The following is a 24,216-nucleotide window of genomic DNA, read 5'->3' on the forward strand; positions in this document are numbered from 1 at the left end:
AGTTGTCAGCAACAAATGACAACTATCATTTTTGAAAATTGTTTCAAATTATATAGGCTGGATTAAGCTTTTATTTTTAAAGTCAGTATTTCAGCCAAGCACCTTCTGGGTAGAATCACCCAATCTAGAGCTGACCAGCCCAGCAGAGCGGCCAGAGTCTGGTGGACCCAGGAGAGCAGCTACCTGAGGAGAGGCTGCCTGGGGACGAGACACCCTCCTCTCCAACAATTTGGTTCTTAGAATTCTAGGAGATTCAACTTATATCCAGGTTGCAATTGTGGACATTAATTGCATAGTTTGCAGACTTGGCTCTTTGTGGGTTCAGCTACCAAACGGTATCCATTTCCAGGTAGTGTTCTGTTTACTTGCCCAAGGACTCATCCATTTTTCTTCCTTTCTCTGAATGTCATCTGACCTGTGTCTGAAAGCCAGGAACCCAGACAGTTTGCTGGGGCAGGGACTCCCCGAGGGGGATGAAGAGGTCTCCTTCAGAACTTAACACAAGACATTCATCCCTGAGTTAGATGAGAACACGCATCATGAGAAAAATGCAGGAAAAATGTGAGAACTCCAATGTCTGCCTTTCCAGTAAGCAGTGCATCGAAAGCAGTAAGACAGGAGTCGTCAACAGTGCTGTTCCAGGCCAAAGAAAAGGCGATCTCAGGTGGAAGGGTTGCTTTGAGAAGAAAGCCTTATAAATGGCAAAGATGCTGGTGAAGATGATGTTCCTAAGAGGTTATGTTACGGAGGTTTCCCCTCAGTATTCTTTTAATATGTACATGTTGATTATTTCTGGAACTGAAAGCAAAATCTGTCTTTGTCTCAGACTAAATAGTTTCTGTAAATTTGCTTTCTTTGAAAAGAATCAGAACATTACATTTACAAATAGCAAAACAGCCTCATAACTTTAAAACAGATGCTTAAGACCCCTCCCCCTGTCTGATTTCCTCCCAGGCTGGCGTATATCCCTCCCCTGCCAGGTCCAGAATGTGAGCTGTGTTGCCACGCTCTGCGCTGTTGTACTGTATTAAGTCATCCCTGGTATGCACACACCCGTGTGGAAATGGATGCTAATGTATTTTAATTTTTTGTCTTCTAAAGCTTTAGTTTTGATTCTTTATGAATATTCAAATTTTTACCATTCCGTGGGAATTTCGTATAACTATGGCAGTAGCAAGAACCTTCAATATGAATCTTTCTGCTTTGCAGTTTAACTCTTTTAATGTCAGCTATTAAAATCTAACTTTAAAAAGTACAGACCCAGTTAGGCAAGATGAAAGTTCTCTCCTGATCTGCGGTATAACATTGTGCTTATAATTACCAACGCTGTACTAGACACAAAGTTTGTGGGTAGATCTGATGTTGTATGTTCTTTCCACAGCAAAAGGAAGGAAGGATGGAGGGAGGATCACCCACAAAAACAAAGGCAGAGTCAGAAAAGGAAAAGCAGAAGTGTGCGTGGGTCACAGGAGGAACTGAGATCCCACCAGGCTTCCCCCCACCTCTTTGCTGCTCTCTCTCAGTGTTCCAACTCTTCCTCCTCCTATTTTCAGAGTTTTCCTTCTTCACATAGGGAAGCTTTCCATATCCAGCTACCGATACACACATGCCTTTCCCAGGAATCTTCTCCACCTCCATAGACAGCCTTGGGTCCTGGCTGTCTGGGTTGTAGCCATTCAAATGGAATCAGCTGTAGGTGTCTTTCTGTGATTCATTAACCTACTCTGTCACGGACAGAATGATAAGTTTTAGGCACTCACACAGCCAGTATGCAAAAGCAGAGATCTGAAAATATAAGATACTCTGATGTAGACAAGTGGGAGAATAAGATGGAACAGCACGCTGTAGTGAGGGACATGTGTTGTTTCCGCCTAAAGTGCCATTGAAATGACCGCTGAGAAATTTTTTGAAAAGTAAAAACCCACAATAACAAAGGAAAATGGAAGAAACAATAGCAACACCAATTTGGAAGCAGCAAAGCAGAGGCTTGAGTAGTTACTGATTTCGCAGACTGGAGAAAACGAAAGCCTAAACTGGCAGAGATGCCAGAAGAAAGGCCACCCCGGGAACGAGAGGCTGTGAAGGGGGGTGTGGAGTGAGGGCCCGTAGTCTGTGTAAGAAGCACTTAGAGCCTCGGATTGTCTGCATCACTGGGCTGGTGCCCCACCCGGCTGCCAAAGAATTGAGATTTATATTTGGGGTTTTAGAACAATAAAACCCTAATTGTCTTAATTACCTCACCCTTGGTGGACTGAGCAGCTGCCTCTCAGACAGGCCTCTCTCTCTTGCAGTATCATGCTGGACACTTACATCACTACTAAGTCCTGTCACTCCCCTCAAGCTGCCTGGGTCTGTTGTGAGGGCCATGGGGATCATAAAGATGGCGGTTTGACCAGTTGCTCTGCTTTGTAGCCATAGAGCAAAGACTGATTCTCTCGCCAGGATGGAGAGTTTTGCTGCCATCCACACCTCAACTTGGCTCAGCTAGTTCACAAAATGTTACACCCCATTTCTGGCATCTGTTTTTATTTTAGTCAGAACGTTTGGCTGTGATAGAAACTTAGTTTGAATTAGCTTAGGGAAAACAACATTTTTTGTTTTCATAACCCCACTGTGGGAGGAGTAGGCCTGTGTATGGCTCTGCTTCAGGGATGACCAGAGCAGGGGACTCTGCCCCCCTCCCACCTTCTCACAAAGGTTAAGTCACGCTTTCTGTTCTGTTTATGAAGATGTGATGACAGATAGCACCATCTTTGAGTGGTAACAGGTAATTCTAGGTGTTACCAATTACTGGTGATCTCACAGACAGTCACAACTTCATCCATTAGAACATTTTTACTTTCACACATAAGAAGGAAATGCAGTTTTTAGAGACCAGAACTTACCACTGTATAAATATTTCTTCTAAGATGTAAAACATGACCAAGTTAAGAGATGAGTTACCCTGTAATAGTATTAAAATAGTTTCAAGTGGGTGCCAAGGTAAAGAGTTGATCTTGTTGTAGAATGACAAAGCCACAGTCTGTGGTGTCACAGACTGAGGACAGAGGTGCTGGGAAGACTAAGAAAGGAGGCACAATGAAATTGGTCAAACCAAAAACTATTACAGACTCGGGGCACTGATTTTCTTTCTTCCTATGAAATAAGAAAGGTAGGATTTGGTTCAAAAGCAAGAATTGATGGGGCTCCCTGGTGGCCTAGAAGTTAAATCTCAGTGCCGTCACCACTGTGGCTTAAGTTCCATCCCTGGCCAGGGAGCTAACCCACATGGCGCAGCAGACATCTTCTGCTCCCCTTTGCCGTGTATTTCAGTAGATCTACCTGTTCTGCTCCCTGCTCTGTCTTTGGTGAGTCCTCTTACCCCCACCATGTACCTCTGGCCTACACCCCAGTTCTTCTATGCAAAAAAAAAAAAAAGCAAGCAAGAATTGATAAGGAAGGGTTTCAGCATGGACATGAACAACTAGCTTGAATGATTTCCTCATGGAAATCTCTCCCTGGCAACACAGGAGTTATTTTTTTCCTCCAATCCTATTTTGAATGCCAGAAAAGCCGAGTAATTGAAAATTAACACATAGTCTTCGGGAACTGCAGGGTCCTCTGTGTTGGCAGATTTTCAAAGTCCATCTGATGGCCTGGGCAGATTGCCAGTTTTCAACTGCTTCTGGGTTGGGATTAAATTCCATTTCCATTCAAGCATTTAAGGTAAACCCCTCAGCAATTCTAACTCAGGTTAGTACAAACAAAAACCTTGAGTATTTCCAAGTCCATACTTTAAAATCTTAGTTTGAAAAATTGAAGCTGACAGAAGTATGGTAACTAATAGTTTCCTCCCCTCATTGGACTGAGGCCCAAAGTCTTGAGCATGAGCAAGAATCACATCCATCATGGACTGTCAGAGCAGAGTGAAAGAAGGAGCAGGTTTGGGAGAAAGACTGTCAGTCTGGTATTATGTGTTTCAGCTTGAGATCTGAGCGGGCTCCTGGGAGTGGAGACAGGCTCTGTGGGCTTTGGATATGGGGGTTTGAGGAAGAGGGGTTATCATTGTCCAGGCTAGGAAACAAATGAAGAAGACCCTGTGATTACCCAGACTTGCTGCCTGGCCATTTGTGAAACTCCAGTGCAGGATACAAGCAAAGTCAGTCTTGCTAAGAATGAGACAAAGACTAGAGTTCAGGGAGGCTGGGGTTTGCTGAGTTGACACTGATATGGTAGGAAAGGAAGCATGTAGGGAAGTGTGGAGACAACCCCCTCAGTCTGCACAGAGGTGCCTTGTGTCGTTAGTTGAAAATTGAGCTACATATGCACGGACTGAGATTTCATAAAACCAGCAAAGAACTACTGGGAAAGAACCTTTCCTGGGGATATGAAAGTGGATCCAGTTGTCTGAATTCCAACTAACCAGAGTAGAAAGACCATTGAACACGGATAGCCCTGGAAAAATACTCTAGATCTACACTGATAAAACTTTAACAGCAATCCTTTCTGAAAAGGGTCAATTTGTCCACAGGTAAACTAACCAACTACCAGATTCTTTAGAGGGAGATGTTTTCATGTAACAAAATAATAGTCACAATTTCTATTATCCAGTAAAAAACTAGAAGATTTAGGAAGAAAGCAGGAGAAAAGTAGTCAATATAAACAGAGCCAGAAATACAGACATGTTATAATTAGCAGATGTAGGTTTAAAAAATGTAAGAGGTAAACATCAAAAATATAAAGGAAATAGGAAACATAAGGAGAAAAATGAAAGGAAAAAGAACCAAGTGTAAATGTAATTGGAACTTTCTGCATATATATAGTCTACCTCAATAAAAAGATTTAAATGAAAAAGTAAAACTTCTCAAGTTGAAAGGAATAATGCCTGAGGTGAAAAATTCATTGAACTTAATAGTAGATCAGAAATTGCAGAAGAAAAGCCCACTGAACTTTAACACAAACTACCCAAAAATGAGGCACACGGAGGAAAATGGTAGAAAGCAAACAGAGCTTCATTGACTCCTGAACAATATCAAGCAGTCTAACAGAGGAGGGAGAAAATATTTAAAGAAATAATTTTTCCAAATTGGAAAAAAAAAAGAAAACTATAAGCCTACAAATTCAAGAAGCTCAATAAACTGTAAGCAGGATAAACACAGAGAAAAACAGACCAAGAGACATGACAATCAAATTTTGAAAAAATAACAATAAAGAAGATATTTAAAGCAGTTGGGGGGAGACATATTAAATATAAGGAAGCAAAAATAAGATTATTCAAAGACTTCTCGTTAAAAACACTGAGCTAGAAGAAAATGGAAAGACATCTGAAAGTACTGAAAGAACTTATTATTCTTGTTTCTAAAGGGTGTACATCTCCTAGCTCTATCCACTGAAAAATCCTAGAAGCAGTGATATCCAGAAGCAGTGAGCATACAGGTACCCTGACTATGGTCTCTACATACTCTTTCCCAGCACAGAGAAACTGGAATCCCTCAGGGAATGGTTGATGCCAAGTGTGAGACAGGACATGTATAAGACAGAACAATCTGAGCATCCAGAAGATGACTGCAGGGGATTGAATGAGATACACAGAAATCTATCCATTCATAACGATACTGAAGAAAACTCCTTGGTAACCATCAGAGGTTGCTAGGTTGCTAACTCATCTCTCTGGAATTTGTTAAATAAAATCATGTCAATTTAGTTGCGAAATGTGCTCTTTGAGGTACAAGCTAATGTGGGGACCAGGTGAGAGTTGCCCTCCGACCATCCTGGCCCAGCCCCCCATTTTACAGCTCTGGGGCTGTGCACATGTAGCTGTCTGCTGCTGTTGTGGGCTGCCCAGAGGGTAGAACTGGAGACAGAGCAATCTGGGGAGGGAAAAAATTTTTATTTTTGAATCAAGTATTTGTTTAACCTTTGCTGAATGAACAGTGTTTCTAGATAAACAGATGAAACTGGTAGATTGCAGAAATTGCAAAAAAGATGATAAAATTGGGAAAATCAACATTTGGCAACTCCTAATGAAATAGTGACTCTAAGCAAAAATCTTCAGTAAATACTGAAACCTTTAGGTGAAAGTCGGTAAGAGATTTTATAATAGAGATATAACCAATGACATCAGAATCCACATTTACATTTCATTCTATTACGTGCCTCCTATTTGATTAATAAGTGTACCTTATTACCCATGATGAATTCTAGTTCTTTCTCAAAAACAAAAGTAAAAACTTTGATCAAGCATCTAGATCTAACCACAGGGGATAGAAAAACAAATGATACCACAGGAAACAATCAGTCAAATCCAGAATGTAAAGTATGCTACAGAGAAACCTGTTTTCTTCACAAATAAATGACATGAGAGAAACAGGGAAAAGGAAGAACAGTTACAGATTAAAATAAGAAACATACCAACAAACAAAAAACCCCAAATCAACCAACTGCAAAGAGTGGACCTTGTTTAGATCTTGACTTTAACTATGAAAAGATGTTTTTTAAAGATTTGAGGAAATTTTCAGATGGACTGAGGTTTGAGAGTTTTTGTTAATTTTTTCAGATGTGGTAATGGCATTGAGGTTATGTAAATGTTTTTCACTCTCTGATAAGGTACAGGCTCAATTATTCCTGGGTGAAATAATAAATTGCCACCCTTCCGGCATAAAAAGTTGGGGGAGAAAGAATAGGTGAAACAAATGAACAGAATGTTGATTTTTTAAAAGATTTTATTTTAGTTATGCATGCAAGAACTGGGGTGCAAACCAGAGGTACAGGGAATGAGAGGATTCACTAGAGATAGTGTGGGGAGCAGAAGAGGTAGATTGAAATACACTGCTGAGGGGAGCAGTGGGCAAGACAGGAGAGGTCTGCCACGCCATATGGGTCAGCTCCCTGGCAGGGGCTCGAACTCGTGCTACAGTGGCTGCGGACAGCTTCATAGTGCTGATACTTATGATGCGCCACCAGGGAGGCCCAGTATGTTGATTTTTGCTGAAGTTTGGTTATGGGTATATGAGAGGCAGTCATTAAAATACTCTATTTTGTGCATGTTTTTAACATTTCTATAATTAAATGTTTCAAAAAGAAGGTCATGTCTTAAGGACTGTCAATGAATCTATCAGAAATCTCACTCGGAATGTGCACAGTGTGGTCTTACAATTAGGTATAATTCTATCAAGTTTGCTTGACGTACCGATTTTATATGGAAGAAAGTAGAAAGATGCTGAAGACAGTATCCTTATACAAATAAGGAAGGTTATACTGTGTCATGAGGTCACACTGAAAACTCTTACATGTAGACAGAAGCTGTGAACACATGAGGGGGGCCACTTGCTGATGTGACGTCGGCCCTCTCTGCTTCGGTTTTCCGGGCCGGGGCCATTCCCTCCCAGGACCCAGAATCTGGACAGAACTGGTTGGGCAAAGCTCCAGGTGACTCCTCCTTGGTTTCTTGTTCTCAAGGGCTATAGACTCAGTCGGCCAGAGCCGTCTCTAGAAGGACTCTTTTGTTCAGAGAATCTGTGAAATGTATTTGCTATGGTCTAATATCATATGTTCCATTAGGCATTGTGGTTTTTTTTTTTAAATTGTTTTCCTTATCATGATTTGTTATTATTTTCTATTTTTCTTTAAAGTTGCCCATTTTAATCCATGTTCATCTCTCGCTCTGTATGTGTTTGTGTCGTGCTTGCTGTCTTTGCCTCCATTGTTCCCAGGTTACAGTATAGCCAGTGTGAGACAGGACACTGGGCCGATGAGCATGCGCTGATTGCCTCCTATGTGGCCCGTCTGCAGCACTGTGCACGGTCAGTGGTAGAGCAGCGGTGACAGGCGGGCAGCCAAGGGCTGATGGCGGGGAGGGAGAGCTGCGTTACCAGGGTGCCCGTTGGAAGAGCTCTGCATGTGGGGTTTTTCTTGAGAAGCTACCAACTATGCTTGGCAGAGTTTAAATAATTGCTGAAACATTCACTGCTGAAGAAGAAGGAGCCTTGCCAAGGCCAGACACGCACCAAAGCATATAGTTGAAAGTTCTCCACTTTCTTTAGCTTACACCTAAAAAGCATATAAGCCTCAGACAAATGTGCAGTCCCAAAGATGTACGTTCACTGAGGTATTCGATGCAACCTCTTCCTGTTCATTCTTTTTTTTTTTTTTTTTTTTTTTATAAATTTTATTGTTATATTCCCCATACAATTCTTCCTGTTCATTCTTACCTAATAATGAAATCTTCCTATTGACCTTCAAAGCTGAAGGTTAATCAGTCCACAGATACTTCATTTTATCTAATCTGGGGGCTTTAATACCATCACCCTATTATAACTTCACCATTGTCTCTTTTCCCCAATTGTTGTGTTATTGTAGATTATTTAGTGGTTATCAATAGTGGTATTGAATCATTATTACCTGAGGCTTTTTCCCCAAACTATATATACCTCCTCAGATGATAACCCTCACATACCCTTTCCCTGAAAACTACTGTGGTGCTAACTTGCTATTAATATAGGAATATGACTTGTCCCTCAATGGGTTAGGATGGGAGAATGCTTGATAATTGCTAACTACAACAAAGTTAACCCTTTGGTGTTAACCAAAGTGCTATTATACTCAGGTAGATTCAAAGCTACCTGCCTACTCCATGCCCACCCCACCACCATTCTACAGGAAAAATCGCAGGTGAATAACCTAAAGCCATTCCTCCCCTCTATATAGCAGCCGAGAATATGCCAAACTACTTGAGATTCTTATCCTTAGTGAGAAAACCATAATTTATAAACTAAACACATGAGAAGCTGGAGACTTAAATCTTCATCTAAGTTTTGTCCATAACATGCCATGGCTATATTGGAAGGTTATTTGACCATCCTCATGCTAACAGAAGAATAAATTAATAATATCTATCTCTCTCTATATATATATATCATATATATGTGAAAAGGAATATTTTTATTATACTCAATACATTTTCCCATGGTTTTCCTACTATGACTAAATAGATTGTTATTTATTACTTTCTAGTATTTTCAAAGGTTTAGAGAAACTTTAGGTTCTTCTACCTCTTAAATATGCTTGATCAGCATATCCTGTGGGAAGGAAAGAAGGGTCTAATAATTGTCCATCCTATCACAGATTGTCTCCTTATCCAACTGATGACTTCTGTGCACTCTGCCCCAGCCCCTGTCCTGCCCAGACCTGGCAGGACAGCTTACTTATTATCAGTAGGGCAATTGTCCAAGTGATTAAACTTTCCATGGGGAAAATAGCAGCAGAATGTTAGGCTATTACCCTATATCTCATTATAAGAAGACTTATGGTAGATTTAGTCAAGATCCTCAAGTCTCATGCTTAAGAATTGGCTCCCTGAGCAAGAATTGTGGCCAGGAGCCCTGGGAGAACATGAGGATAGGTGAGTACTGCATCTCTTCTTCATTTGTAGTCTAAGGTACTGAGCTTAATACGTGAAATAGTCACAAATTTTCTGGTTAATTCTAGAAATGAAAATCAGCTCAAGCAGAAGAATAAGGAACCATTCTAATTCCCTGGCAATTTTCATTGACCTTAAACCTATCATCAACATACATAAAGTTCTAGTTTTTGGCTAGAAAGCATAACTAATTAAAGCGACCAAATCATCCGTGGTGTGCAGGTGTAAATGACAAATGGGCTTAACCTTCCTATGGAGATGGAATGTGATGGATAAGGAGGAGTTTTTTCGCACATAGGAACCTATTGTATTCCTTGCCAAAAAACAGGTCAGCCACTTTAGGTCCCACTTCTTAGGCTGCCAGTCCCTTTATAATATTAACTACTTGTATTGTTAATGTTCATTTTTGCTTTGTTTCAAAGGTAAGGGTAGTTTTCTTATTTCAGACAAACACATTTACAGAAAAAAATTTAGTTTAGCCCTGACTTAGGGCATTGACCCTAAGGTATTAAAATTGTTTTTCACTATGTGATAAATATACAAATAACATGTTCTTATGACAAATTAACTTTTGAGAGAGTGATTATACATGCAGGAGACTGACATTTACAAACCTAAAATTATAAAGTATTGAGAAGTAGCATAGGCAGAAGATTTAAAGCACATCTTACAAAAAAAAAAAAAAAAGAAAGAAATCCCTCCTAGAAGAAAAAACAAGTTAAACTTCAAGGATTAAACACAAATATGGAAATACAGAAAAGTGAAAACATAATCTAGGAAAAATACAGTGGATTCCTATGGAAAGCTGTATGGAGATTTCTTGACCTACTAAAGATAGAGCTTCCATATGATCCAGCAACTCCACTCCTAGGTATTTACCCAAAGGACACAGAAACATTAATTCAAAGGGAAACCTGCATCCCTATGTTTATAGCAGCACTATTTACAATAGCTAAGCTATGGAAACAACCCAAATGCCCAAAAATAGATGACTGGATCAAGAAGATGTGGTACATATACACCATGGAATATTACTCAGCAATCAGAAAAGATAAACTTGTGCAATTTGCAGCAACATGGATGGCGCTGGAAGGGATCATGCTCAGCGAAATAAGCCAGAAAGAAAAAGAAAAATACTGGATGGAGACCACTCATAGCAGGAATTTAGAAAACTTAAATAAGGGACCAGGAAAAAGACTATTTAATACAAAGTAAAAATCAAAATCAGAAGCAACTATAGACCAGAGACACACTATAGTGAGGGGTGGGGGAGGAGAAGAGGGATTAGGGTCAGAAAAAGGGGGTGGGAATTTTATGGGGAATATAACCGAAATAAAAATGCATATATTATGCAAAAATGAAAAATGATGTAAGAATTATATAAAATAAAATAATTCATAAAAAAATACAATGGATTCTGTACACAAAAATGTCAGAGGGAGCTTCATTGATTAAATTCATCCTTCCCAGTTTTCCCTTGGTATTATAACAAGGTTCGATGAGTGTTAACTCATGTCTTTTAAGTTTTTTCACTTTATTTGTCATACTGCTAAATGCCAATCAAGAGTTATTGGACTCCATAAACCTAGAACCAGAAGAGATGCAAGCCACAACACCCCTCTCTGTCAGTCAACCATCATCATCACTGTTGTCTATAAGCATATGCCAAATGTAAACAAAAAAATCATGTAGCCACCCTCCCAATTAGTCTAGCAACTCCCTAACATGGATAAATAGCAGCTGATATTAGTATAAATAGAAGCATACTAAATTAGTTTTTCATAATCAGTCAAAAGTTCCATATTAGTATCTCATATACAGAGCTGGCTTATTATTCCAGAGCCCTTTTTCCTTCCAGGTGGGGCATTATCTGATGTCCTATTTGAGGGGATTCTTTAAATTTGTAGAGTGTTAGTACTCTTGTCAAGGAGTAATGGACTTAATTGATCCGCTCTAAATTGGGCCTCTGGTTGTGGAACACACATGGTAAAAGTATAGAAAGAGACTTTGAAAGGGAATGTTTGATACCATGAAATCTTTCTCAACTTCACAATATATTGGGCCTGCTCTTGCCAGCGTTCCTCAGTTCTGCTCAGCCAGTGTTAAATATATTTATCAACCTTTATTTTTTATAATGCTTTTGGAATCCAAAACCTGTGTCTAAATGTCATGAGCTTTTTTTCCAAAACATTTTATTAGAAATCCCTCTCTCGGACTTTGTAGATACCCTATCTTTTCTCAACCCTCATATTCAAAAGGAAGTGCTCCCTTTGATGGAATAGGAGCAATGGGGCAAAGCTGCAAAGGAGAAATGGCATCAGTGGCTTCGTCATTTCTCTGAATTCCATTTATCTCAGAAGACCATTAGTATCTGTGACTCAGGCCTCCATTTCTTTTGTTACCATTCTTTTTTATAAGCTTTTCTCCCATCTTTTTTTCTGAGGGATAAGCAAGTGTAGGGGATGTTTTATAGACACCTATTGAATTTTTATCTCCTTGGCAGTGTCCTGGACAGTCCTAGCCGACTGGATGAGGAACACCGGCTTATAGCTCGTTATGCCGCCCGACTGGCTGCAGAGGCAGGAAACGTGGTAAGTAAATAGACATTCCCAGTGAGAAATAGAAATCAACATTAAATAATATATAAAGGATAGGGGAACAGTAAATTCGAAACTCAGGAGATTAGGTACCTCAGGGACAGAAGGAGAGGAGTGGGGTTAAGGGATTGCAGTGACCTTTATCTGTGTTTTCTTCTTTCTTTAAAAAATGAATCAAGAAAGGAAAGTCAGGGCCTCCCCTGGTGGCACAGTGGTTGAGCACTGTGCTGCAAAGCTGCCTGCAGCCTCTGCAGCACCGGTTCGATCCCCAGCCACCGGCAAGGGTCCCACATGGTGCGACAGACCTCTCCTGCCGTGCCTGCTGCTCCCCTCAGCAGTGTATTTCATCAGTCTGCCTGTTCTGTTCCCCGCTCTGGCTCTGGTGAATTCTCTCACCCTCCCGCATTTCTGACTGTACCCAGTGCTTGTATAAATAAATAAATAAATAAATCTTAAAAGAAAAAGAAAAGGAAAGGAAAGTCAGTGAGCCAGAATTTGGGGTTTTTTTGTTGTTGTTTCAATTTAGACCCTAGAAATCCTGATCAAGAAAAAGGGGAGAAAAGGACACAGAAACATCAATTCCAAAGAGCACCTGCACCCCTATGTTTATAGCAGCACTGTTTACAATAGCTAAGCTTTGGAAACAACCCAAATGCCCAAAAATAGATGACTGGATCAAGAAGATGTGGTACATATATACCATGGAATACTACTCAGCATTCAAAAAAGATAAACACATGCAATTTGCAGCAACATGGATGGCGCTGGAAGGGATCATGCTCAGCGAAATAAGCCAAAAAGAAAAAGAAAAATACCGGATGGTCTCACTCATAGCAGGAATCTAGAAAACTTAAATAAGGGACCAGGAAAATGAATATAAGAAAGTGAAAATCAAAATCAACAAAAAACTATGAACCAGAGACACTTTTTGGGGGGTGGGGGGCGGGAGGGGAAGGATTGGGGTCAGAATGGGGCATTGCAATTGTATGGGGTAATATAAAAATAAAATTAAAAAAAAAAAAAAGAAAAAGGGGAGAAGGAAAACACAAATTACCAATGTCATGAATGAAAAAGAAGGGACACCACTACAGATCCTACAGTAGGACCCTACAGATCCTACTATAAGTGTGATAAGGGAATCCTTTGAGCAACTGTTTGCCTATAAATTTGACAGCCTATATGAAATAGACAAATCCATCAAAAGACATAAATTAATAAAATAGATATAAAAATAAGTAGAAAATCTAGGTAGTTCTAAATCTGTTAAAGAAATTGAATTTATAATTAACTTCCCACAAAGAAATTTTATCACAAATAGGTATTGTGTTTTGTCAATTACATATTGCTGGATTCAGTTTGCTAGTATTTTGTTAAGGATTTTTGCATCTATGTTCATGAGAGAATATGACCATAAATTTTCTTTCTTTTTTCTTCTTTTTTTTGGTAATGTACTTGGAATGCTTTGGTGTTGGGTTTTAGCAACCTGGTAAAATGAATCATGCCCAAATGACTGCACTTCCATATTTTTATATATTTAAGGAAGAAATAATAGTAATATGACACAAATTCTTTCAGGAAATAGATAAAGGAATATTTTCTAAGTCATTTTACCAGGCCACTAAAACCCAACACCAAAGCATTGCCAAGACATTACCAAAAAAAAAAAAGAAGAAGAAGAAAGAAAATTGATGATAATATTCTCTCATGAATGTAGATGCAAAAATCCTTTAAAAATATTAGCAAATTGAATCCAGCAATATGTAATTGACAAAATACAATACCTATTTGTGATAAAATTTCTTAATATATTAGGAATAGAATAAACTTCTTCTACATGGTAAAGACCACCTACAAAAAACAACCAATAGCACATTTAAAAGTTAGATTTTGTAACATTCTCCCCTTGAATTGAGAATGAGACAAATATGCCCACTTTCACCACCTTAATTCAAAATGGTGTGGAAGTCCTAGCCAGTGCAACATGATAAGAAGGACATAAAAAGAATGTGAAGTTGTCTTTATTTGCAGATGACCTGATTGTGTTTAAAAATTCCTAAGATCTATAAATCTAGACTAGATATGTGAATTTATGGTAGTGTTAAAAAATACGAAGTATATAAAAATCAATTGTATTTTTATGTATAGCAATGAACAAATAGAAAAACTTAACAAAATTATCATTAACAAATACCATTAACATTAACAACATCAGGGCCTCCCCGGTGGCGCAGCGGTTGAGCGCTGGGTTGCTAAGCTGCCTGCAGCCTCTGCGGCGCCGGTTCGATCCCTGGCTGCTCCCCGGCCACCGGAGGAGGGTCCCACATGGCGCGCAGACCTCTCCTGCCGCCCACTGCTCCCCTCAGCAGTGTACTTCGGTCCTTCTGCCTGCTCTGCTCCCCGCTCTGGCTCTGGTGAATTCTCTCGCCCTCCCGTGCTTCTGACTGTACCCAGTGCATGTATAAACAAAACAAACAAACATACAAAACAAATAAATAAATAAATAAAACATGCCTCTATTAAAAAAAAAAAAAATTTAAAAAAAAAAAAAACATTAACAACATCAAATTCATATGGCTAAATTTAATGAAAGATGTTCAAAACTAAAAATTTAGCAGTGTTTTATACATTGCTAAGAGAAATTGGGGAAAAAAACCTAAATAAATGGAGAGATATACCATATTTATGCATTGAAAGAGTCAATATTGTTAAAATGGCAGCTTTTCCAAAATTGATTTATAGATTCAATAGCAATCACAATCCCAATAAACTTTTTTTGTATAGAAATTGACCAACTGATTTTAAAATGTTTGGAAGATTAAAGGACTTAGAATAATTCAGTAGTCTTGAAAAAAAGAAGAACAGAGTTGGAGAACATAATTCTATTTGGCATCAAGATTTACTTGAAAGCCACAGTAATCAAGAAAGTGTGGTAGATGTTAACTGATATGTTAATTAAACTTACTGTGGTAATCACAGTGTGATGTATATCGGATCATTTTGTTGCATATGGTAACTTATACAATGTCATGTCAATTACATCTCCAATTTTATCGGAGATAAATAAAATTGGAAAGAAAATGAAGTGATATTAACAAAAGGGTAAACAAATCAAGGGAATGGAGTAGAGCATCCATAAAATGGACTCACACATGTGGAGTCAAATGACTTTTAACGAGAGCACAAAAGCAGTTCAATTGGGAAAGGATAATGTTTTTGATAAATGCTACTGGAACAAGTGTGTGTGTTTGTGTGTGTATATGTGTGTATACACATATCCGTGGAAAAAAAAGGATCACAATCTTTACCTCACACCATACATAAAAATGAACTGGAAATCTATCATAATCTTAAAAATAAAAGCTAAAGCTACTGAAAGAAAGCATAGAAAATTATCTTGGGCTTCCCTGTGGCCTAGGGGTTAAGTCTCAGCACCATCCCTACTATAGCCTGAGTTTAATTCCTGGCCAGGGAACTAACCCACATACAGAGCAGCAGACCTCTCCTGTCTCACCCGCTGCTCCACTTAGCAATGTATTTCAGTAAATCTGCCTGTTTTACTCCCTACTCTGTTTCTGGTGAATCCTCTCACCCCCCACACCTCTAGCCTACACCCCAGTTCTTCTATCCATAAATAATTAAATGTCTTTTTTTAAAAAAAAATTATCTTCATAACCTTGGGGGTAAGCAAAGGGTTTTTGAGAGGTTATGGGACTCACAAACCATTAAACGCGTACACACACACACACATACACACCCCACTGATAGACTAAGCCTGATCAGTGGTTCCTCAGGGATTTACTTCATGTCTCTTGTAGTTTTGAAAGAATTCATAATAAAACATTTCCTTCTTTTTTTCAACCTTTTACTTTTCTTGAAGAGTTATATACATTTTAATACCCAGACCACCTCCCTTCCACATGTACATTCACTTTATTCATTAAGCAAATGTTTATTTTGTTTTTGTGATGTGCCTGATTGGTTACTAGGATGAACAAATGATTCCTGCCCTCATGGGACACTCTAGTGAGAGAGACAAGCATTTGACAGATAATCTCATTATTAAACATAAATATGAATAATCAAGTGCAATGGAGGAAAAAGACAGAGCGGTATTTCTATTTCTATGCCAGAAAGTAAGAGATGGCTTCTGTGAGAAAGTGTTACTTCAATCGGAATCTGAAAACAGGTAGAATAGGATTTAATTTCCTGGTAACTAAAAAGGACTAAAACCCAAAGTAACCCCAAAGCTACTGATACTGCCATTCTTGTTCTGTGCTTAGATTTTAATTGTCATGAGATGCATTGGCAAAATCCTGTCATTTGCAAAGTGGAAAGCTGGAAATGAGGCACAACCATGCCAGATCTTTTAGGACCGTGTCCTACAAACTATGTAGAAATGGGTACCAATTTATGTTTACTCCCTCATAGAGAGGCAGAGTTTTAATTGTCTGTGAATTCTTGCTTCGTTTCTCCCAGAGAAAGTAATTTACTTCTTTGGATTTGTTTAGACTTGAAAATATTTCCGGAAGGATCTAATATTAGGTGATACATCTGGGTCTATACTGTAACTCAAAAGGTTCATGAGATGAAACAGAGTAAGAGGGGAAATCTGGGAAACAGAAGAGTTCTGTGTAATTAACCTTATATTTGCCCCTAGTCAGTCACAACTGTTTGAATTATTTTAGAAGTTAAAAGTTATAAGTAGGGCCTCCCTGGTGGCGCGAGGGGTTAAGCACCGCACTATGAAGCAATCTGCAGCCTCTGTAGCACAAGTTTGATCCCCGGCCAGGGAGCAACCCACATGGCGCAGCAGACCTCTCCTGACACGCCCACTGCTCCCCTCAGCAGTGTGTTTCAGTCAGTCTGCCTGTTCTGTTCCCCACTCTGTCTCTGGTGAGTCCTCTCACCCCCCACACCTCTGGCCTGTACTCCAGCTCTTGTATGCATAAATAAATAAATCTTAAAAAAAAAAGTTATAAGTAAAACCAGTTACATTTGTTAAGATGAACAGCATGATAGTTGGTTTTAAAATTAGGTCTATTTAATACAGTTATATAGCCTTGTTACTTTACATAGTACTTTTAAATAGTGTAAATTAAAAAGCACAAAGGCATTTGACTCTGAAAAAGCTACCCTACTCGTCCTTTACTGCAAAGAAGATATCTGTTTACACCTGACTCCATTTCTTTAAATGAAAATGATACTTTATAGAATGGTCTTGAGACTGAATAGTGTTATGGGCCTTTTCATCTTTGGTTTGCTTCCAAAATGTGATATTTTATAAATATTGGGCCTCTCGGGAAGGATGATTCTTGACTAGATTTCTCTTAAACACAGGACTTCTAATCCTCTAATCTTTCACTGATAAAAGTACTTTGCATAAAGTGGGTATAGTGCTCAAAACAATTTATTTATAGCCTGCAAGATACACTTTGTATTGATCTTTTTTCAAAACCTTCTTCCATGAAGAAAGGCTATTAAATCATTTTAGTAGCCAGCACTACACCCTAAAATGTGCTTCTGCACCGGGGCCATTGGCCATTGGAAATTGGAAATTAGTTTGCTGAGATGAGCCAAGAGAACTCATTAGTTTTCCTGAATTCCCCTTTTCAAAAAAAAATACATTATGTGGTAAATCATAGTAATTACAGCAAATTCTTAAAGTCTCAGCAGAAACCACCAGCCTTAGGTATCATTACATTTTCTTTTTGCTAATCTTTAAAGTTTTTTCTTTATGAAGAAATGTAAAGCTCAGTATGAAAAACTTCCGTGAAATAGTTAAAGTAAGGGGAAGTCCTTGCCTGATGTCATACTACCTAATATGTATACATTTTTGAGGTTTTTGCAGATAGCACAGTTCCAGCCTTCACAGCCTCATCACTGTGTCTGCTGTTCAGGCATGCACCATCCTTATGCCTTCTTAGAATTACAGATTAACAGTATCCATGTGGTGTTTTATACACACTTAATAACTCAAAGCTCCATAAAATCGTCATCGTCAAACTTGGCTCCACATTATAATTATGCATGAAGCATTTAGCAAATATATAGATTCTTGGCATTGTGCTCTATCAGAATCTCTGTCCGTAGGGGCTGTTGATTTTAATTTTAAAAAGAAAACATAACAATCTTCTGATTGACCACTATAGCTCAGAAGCCACCTAAAAACACTGAGTTAGAGAATCCACGACCCACCATTTGGTCTGAGTGAGGTTGGAATGGTGCCCGTGGCCCCCTGGGGTGGAAGAGAAAGTCGAGACCAGGCACATCTTCCTGGAACTCATCCTGCCAGGTGCACAGAGGTGAGAGGCCTCCAGTCTCTTTTTAGGAGGCCCCAGAAGTACCTGAAAGGTCTCTTTTCTTATCCTACATTTTTCAGATATGTCTTCATCTCCGAAGGGTGCTGGAGCTCTGTGAGATCACCTCAGCCTAAGAGAATGCTCAGGTAACAGGAAGGTGGATGTACCTTGTCCTTCCCAGGATTAAAGGCACCGCCCTGTCTTGTGTTTATGGGATAGTAAAGGGATCCCGCTTTTTGGAGCCTTCATTATCAAATATTAAAGCTGTAACTCTTAGGATAAAATCCTCTGATCCCTCTTTTCCTGCCGTTCATTGCTCTCCCCTCAACGTCTTCATCACTCAAGCTAGCAGTTGTATTCATTGTTAGATATTTTATTATTATTTACCTTTTAAGCAATCCCTTTTTATCTCCTAAACTCATCCAGTTTATATTTCTGTGGCATTTGAGGGGACTTTTGTCTCCAGAGGTTACCCTACCTCCTTTAACCTAAAAACAGGATTAGAAACAAGTTACCATTTAGGAGGTAACTTGTGCCTCTCTATAGTCCTGTGCTGGGTGTTTTAGGAACATTTCCTTTGGTCCTCACTGCCAGATTGGTTTCATTGGTCTTGGATACAGCCTGGGCCCTGGGATTTCTAAGTTCTCCAGGCTACTGTACTGTGTAAGCATGTGAGGACCCCGATGGAGAGCTGTGTTTCTAAGCTGGCAATATGCCAGTGTCACCTGCATGCTTAGATTAAACATGCCCTTTAGTCAAGAACCATTGGTTTTAGAGAGAATGCACGAGGCCATATTTTAGTTTCTCTGCTGGTCCATCAAGTCCCTCTCCCCAGCCTGCTTGGTGGGAAAGCTTCACTTTTCCTCACAGGGCATGTTTTGCCCTTTGCAGGCTCCTCATTAGCTCACTTTGGACTACAAAAACTACATGATGTTGAGACTTAAGTCATGTTTACCAAATAAAAGCTACATCTCTGGCTTTATTTAAAAGTTCAAAACCAGGGCCTCCCTGGTGGCACAAGGGGTTAAGCACTGCACTGTGGAGAATATGCAGCCTCTGCAGCACGAGTTCAATCCCCAGCCGTCCAGGGAGCAACCCACATGGCACAGCAGACCTCTCCTGTCTCGCCTGCCACTCCCCTCAGCAGTGTACTTCGGTCAATCTTCCTGTTCTGTTCCCCACTCTGTCTCTGGTGAATTCTCTCACCCCCCGCATCTCTGGCCTGTACCCCAGCTCTTGTATGCAGAAATAAATAAATCTTTTAAAAAAAAAAAGTTCAAAACCAAACCTTATTTATGAAATCTGCTTGATCTGGAATAGGTTGAGAAAAAAAATTAGGAAAAATTTGCACAGGTGTGTGTCCTTATCTCCACAGGCACTATATATGACCATGTCTTATCTCTGCTCCAGTATTCTAGGAAAGGTTATTTCCATTTCATGACTTCATAACACCAATGATTGTTGTAGTCGTGGCAATGAGTATCTTTGAAGGGATTTTTTTTAAGATTTATTTATTTATGCATACAAGAGCTGGGATACAGGCCAGAGGTGTGGGAGGTGAGAGGATTCACCAGAAACAGAATGGGGAACAGGCAGATTGACCAAAGTACACTGCTGAGGGGAGCAGCAGGTAAGTCAGGAGAGGTCTGCTGCGCCATGTGGGTAGCTCCCTGGATGGGGGATCGAACTCGTGCTGCAGCGGCTGCGGACAGCTTCATAGGTCGTGTCTTAACCCCTTGCGCCACCAGGGAGGCCTCTGAAGGGATTATTTTTAAAAAGATGTTATTTATTTATGCATACAAAAGCTGGAGTATAGGCCAGAGGTGCAGGAAGTAAGAGGATTCACAAGACAGAGTGGGGAACAGGACAGGCAGATCTACTGAAATACAGTGCTGAGGGGAGCAGTGGGCAAGACAGGAGAGGTCTGCTGCGCCATGTGGGTCAGTTCCCTGGCCAGGGATCAAACTCATGCTGCAGTGGCTGTGGATAGCTTCATAGTGTTGAGACTTAACCCCTTGTGCCACCAGGGAGGCCCTTTGAAGAGATTATTTTCTGGTACTTCCTTAGATTTCAGGTTTTTGTGATTGAAATCAACCCTGGCTTTAAGTTTGATGTAGGCTGCAGCATTTCAGTCACCTATCAGCCCTGGTAAGTTTTTTGTGTACTACCTCAGAGGTGGTCAGGAAAGTCCTTGAAAGAACCAATTCTACTTTCTTACATGAGGCCAATATGAAGACATTCCACATTCCCCACTTAATATTGAACTACTAATGTCCACATTTTGAGAAAGTTCTTTTATCACGTGACATTGCTTTATTAAAACTGCATAATTTTACCAAATGGGTTCTTCAACAAGGATGAAGCCATTGGCCTAGTTCAGAATGTGACATTAGAAACTTGCAGTGACTGGTCCTTACTGAAGTACAGCAGTTATCCAGTGGCTGTTGGTTTTAAGCAGAGGCCCAAAGGACTGGCTTCCTCTGCAGGCTATCTCATGCAGAAGAAATAACCCACAAATACCCTTTTGGGAGACCCTCAGGGATATTGTGAGTGGTGACTTCTGACAAAGAGAGCAAACGGCTGCGGGTTACAGGGGTCTTGGAATTCTGAGCAAGTTTCTGCATCATCACGCCCAAGTGGAGTGGCTGCTACAAATGGGAAGCCAGATCCCACTTCTATCAGTTGGTGGTTTGTTTTGAGAGCCAATTGACTTGGGGGGATTTGAATTCCCCATTCTTTGAAGAAGTCTTTCTAACCATCTCATTAAAAAAGCAGTCCAGTTAAAAAAGAAAAGAAAATTGCAATGGGTAATTTTTTTTTTTTAATAAAGGAAAATTGAAAGACTTTAAACCATCCAGGAGTCTGGAAGCAAGTGAATTATCCCAGTAATACCATGAGTAATACTACCTCTGCTCCCACCACCAGATTGTATGGCAACCCAGGAGGCCATCCCAAGGGATTTTGAGCTCCATGGGAAACGTTCCCAGTGGGGTTCTTGCCTAGTTCAATACAGGGTTGCCTCAGGATATTCGCTGAAAGTTCAGCTGGCTCTGGACTCCCAGAAGATTCATAGAATAGGGCTGCTACATGTGGTACTTTCATTTTAAAAAGGATGAAAGGAATAGGCCTAGTGAATTTAACATTGAATTGAAGCTTCACAGGCCCCACTCCACATGACTCAGGAACTATTCAGGACCCAGGAATCAGTCTTCTTGCCTTTAGGTCTTCTAGGTTGGGAGGTAAAGAAGGGATTTCTAAAGCAGGCCCCGTTTGAATGACTTGTACTCAGTAGGAGCCCTGTCATCTGAACCTGGTCAGATAATGACCAACTAATGAAAAGCTTGTTTAAAATCTTTTGAGGTGCCTGCTAAAGTATATAGGGGCAAAGGGACAAGAAGTTTTTAGGATTTGCATTAGAATACTGAGAAAATATGAAACAGATGAAGCAAATGTGGCACTAGCTCATAGTGAGTATATGGAAATATATTTCTGTTTTCTCTCAATTTGTTTTAAAATGTTCATAATACATCTTTCAATAAGTTCGAATAGGAAACTATAAAAATGATACATTTGTTCCTTAACATTTCTTGGGGTGTGCTTGTGTGTGTTTGACATAAGATCAAGCTCTCTGGGTCAGTGTGGGCTCCATTTTGTCTCCACATGATTTAAGTCCAATCTCCATTTTCAGCCTTTTATCCTGGAATGAGAACTTAAAAATTCTTGCGTTGCAATGAGTACAAAATTCCTCCTTATAACATTCCAGATCTTAAAAGCGGTCTTACCTTCAACTAATTCAGTGACAGTTTAGAAGTTCATCTCTGAGTCTTCCAACTCATTCACCTTGGTTTGTATTTAAAAAACGACACTCATTTTGTTGCATATCTCATTGGCATTTGTGATATTTAATTAGATTACATAATGGCAAATACATCTAGCAACAAATAACGTAAGCATACACCTCGATCGATAGCAACAGAAGTATCTATGAATTCTAGCGTGTAGCTTGCTAATCATGAAACAGGGACAACAGGCACTGTGTTTCCCAGAGAGCATGGAGACCATCCCACAGACGTGCTGTGTTCACAGACAGAATCAGTTAAAAGGCCTTGAGCTCCAGTTTTATTCTGGGCCTGTCCTGCTCCAGATGCGACAGTCCCTGTTCCCTGGGCTGGGAGCGCCCTTGGGTTTCAGTGATATAAACATGCCTGCAGAGGTTACAGGGCTTCACTAAACCCCAAACATAAGTCTTGCTTATCAGTAAGCATCATGGTGTTTTGTTATCTTCAGTTACTTACAGTTCTGGCTCTGCTACTTGCTAGATTCGCAGAAGAAGGTGTATAATAAGTTTATTCAATGAAATTTTATTTTGAGTTATAATCACATTTGTTGAGCATTGTGCCACTACCTACATTATATCCCTAGAGCATCTTCACATCTCTCTCTGTCAGTATTCCCATTTTGCAGACAAGGGAATAAAGGTATAGTAAAATAAAATAACCCAAGGTTTACATGACAAGTAAGCAGCAACATCTAGGGTTCCTAATTGGTCTACATCTGTTCTTATCCCACTGCAGTAAATTTTCCACTTAGTAGCCAAGGAAGTGTAAAAGTTAATAAACTTAATTACAGAACAGCTTTAGGTTTACAGGGGGGGTAATTGTGAAGCTAGTACAGAGTTTCCATGTAACTCATTTCCCCGTTATTAACGTGTTCCTCGGTGAGCAGGTTGCTGCAGATGGAATCGCTGCCTCAGGGTTTGAATCCTCCAATCCCACTTCTTTGTGTTTGAATAACCATGCTACTTGATACCAGAGATTCTTGCCCAGTTAGGAATCACTATTGATAGTAAGTCTTAGTTCTTTTCGAAAGATGCCTCAGCATTACAGTCAGACACTCAAAACTGAAGACTCTTTAGACATTTCCAATGAAATACCACAGGGTTTGTGTGTCATCTTATTAGGCACGTTCTTTTCAGAACCCATTTCGTCACCCACAATTCTCTCTGATACCACTCTAGCAAGGAGCCATTGGTTTTTAACTCCATTTTTCAAGAATTGGAAATCTATTATTCATAGCAGGGTGAGTCTCAGGCAGGCCATTTTCTGAGGTTCAGCTCAAGCTTTTGCAAGACACTGTTAACAAGGTAGAAAATTTGCTCAATTGGCTGCTGGTCCACTCTTCTCTGGATGAAGAAAAATCACATTTTTTTTTTCCCCCTCTCAAGAAAGAAAAATATTTGTGACTTGGAAAAGGCCTCCCACTCAGATTTGCTGTGCTATTAGGAAATGCCACATGATAAGAATGATTGCATCTTCAAGCTCTTGACAGAAAACAAGGTTTCTGCTTCATTATAGATCATATTTTGAGCAGAACCAAGAATGTGCAGAGTAAGGCTCAGTCACCGCAAGTCTTCATGGAGAACTTTCATTCCGTTTAATCAATGAAAGGGAAACATCACCTAGTCATCCATTTTCCTCGTTTTTTTTGTTGATTGACTTTCATATTCATAAGGCAGGAGCACCTGTGGATGGGCAAATCAAAAACCACAGTGATTTTTCCAAAGATGTACAAATACACATTAAACACATGAATGTGTGTTCAGCGTGTTAGTAGTTAGGGAAATGCAAATTGAATCCACAATAAGATACCACTTCACACCCACCAAGATGACTGTGAGCCAAAAGATGGACAATAACAAACGTTGGCAAGGATATGGGGGAGATGGACACTCATACATTGCTGGCAGGAGTGTAAAATAGTGCGGCCACTTAGGAAAACATTTTGGTAATTCCTTAAAAGGCAGTTACTATGTGACCCAACAATTGCACACTTAGATATATGCCCCAAAGAAATGAAAACATATCTCGGCACAGAACCTTGCCTACAGATGTTCATAGCAGCATTATTCAAAATAGCACCCCCA

The 24,216-nt window shown here is 39.7% G+C and overlaps 1 protein-coding gene across 5 annotated transcripts in view; it reads left to right on the forward strand.

The window, feature by feature from the left end:
- Positions 1 to 24,216, forward strand: part of DTNB (dystrobrevin beta) — a 192,356-nt gene that overhangs the window by 132,036 nt on the left and 36,104 nt on the right. For all 5 annotated transcript variants that reach the window (XM_037528399.2, XM_037528400.2, XM_054701271.1 and 2 more), the window contains 2 exons: positions 7,692 to 7,781; positions 11,901 to 11,988. In XM_037528399.2, the coding sequence (XP_037384296.1) occupies positions 7,692 to 7,781; positions 11,901 to 11,988 (178 nt within the window). The remainder of the gene's footprint in view (positions 1 to 7,691; positions 7,782 to 11,900; positions 11,989 to 24,216) is intronic.

This window comes from Talpa occidentalis, unplaced genomic scaffold (assembly GCF_014898055.3).
Source record: "Talpa occidentalis isolate TD23 unplaced genomic scaffold, MPIMG_talOcc4v2.1 talOcc4.5, whole genome shotgun sequence".
Lineage (NCBI taxonomy): Eukaryota > Metazoa > Chordata > Mammalia > Eulipotyphla > Talpidae > Talpa > Talpa occidentalis.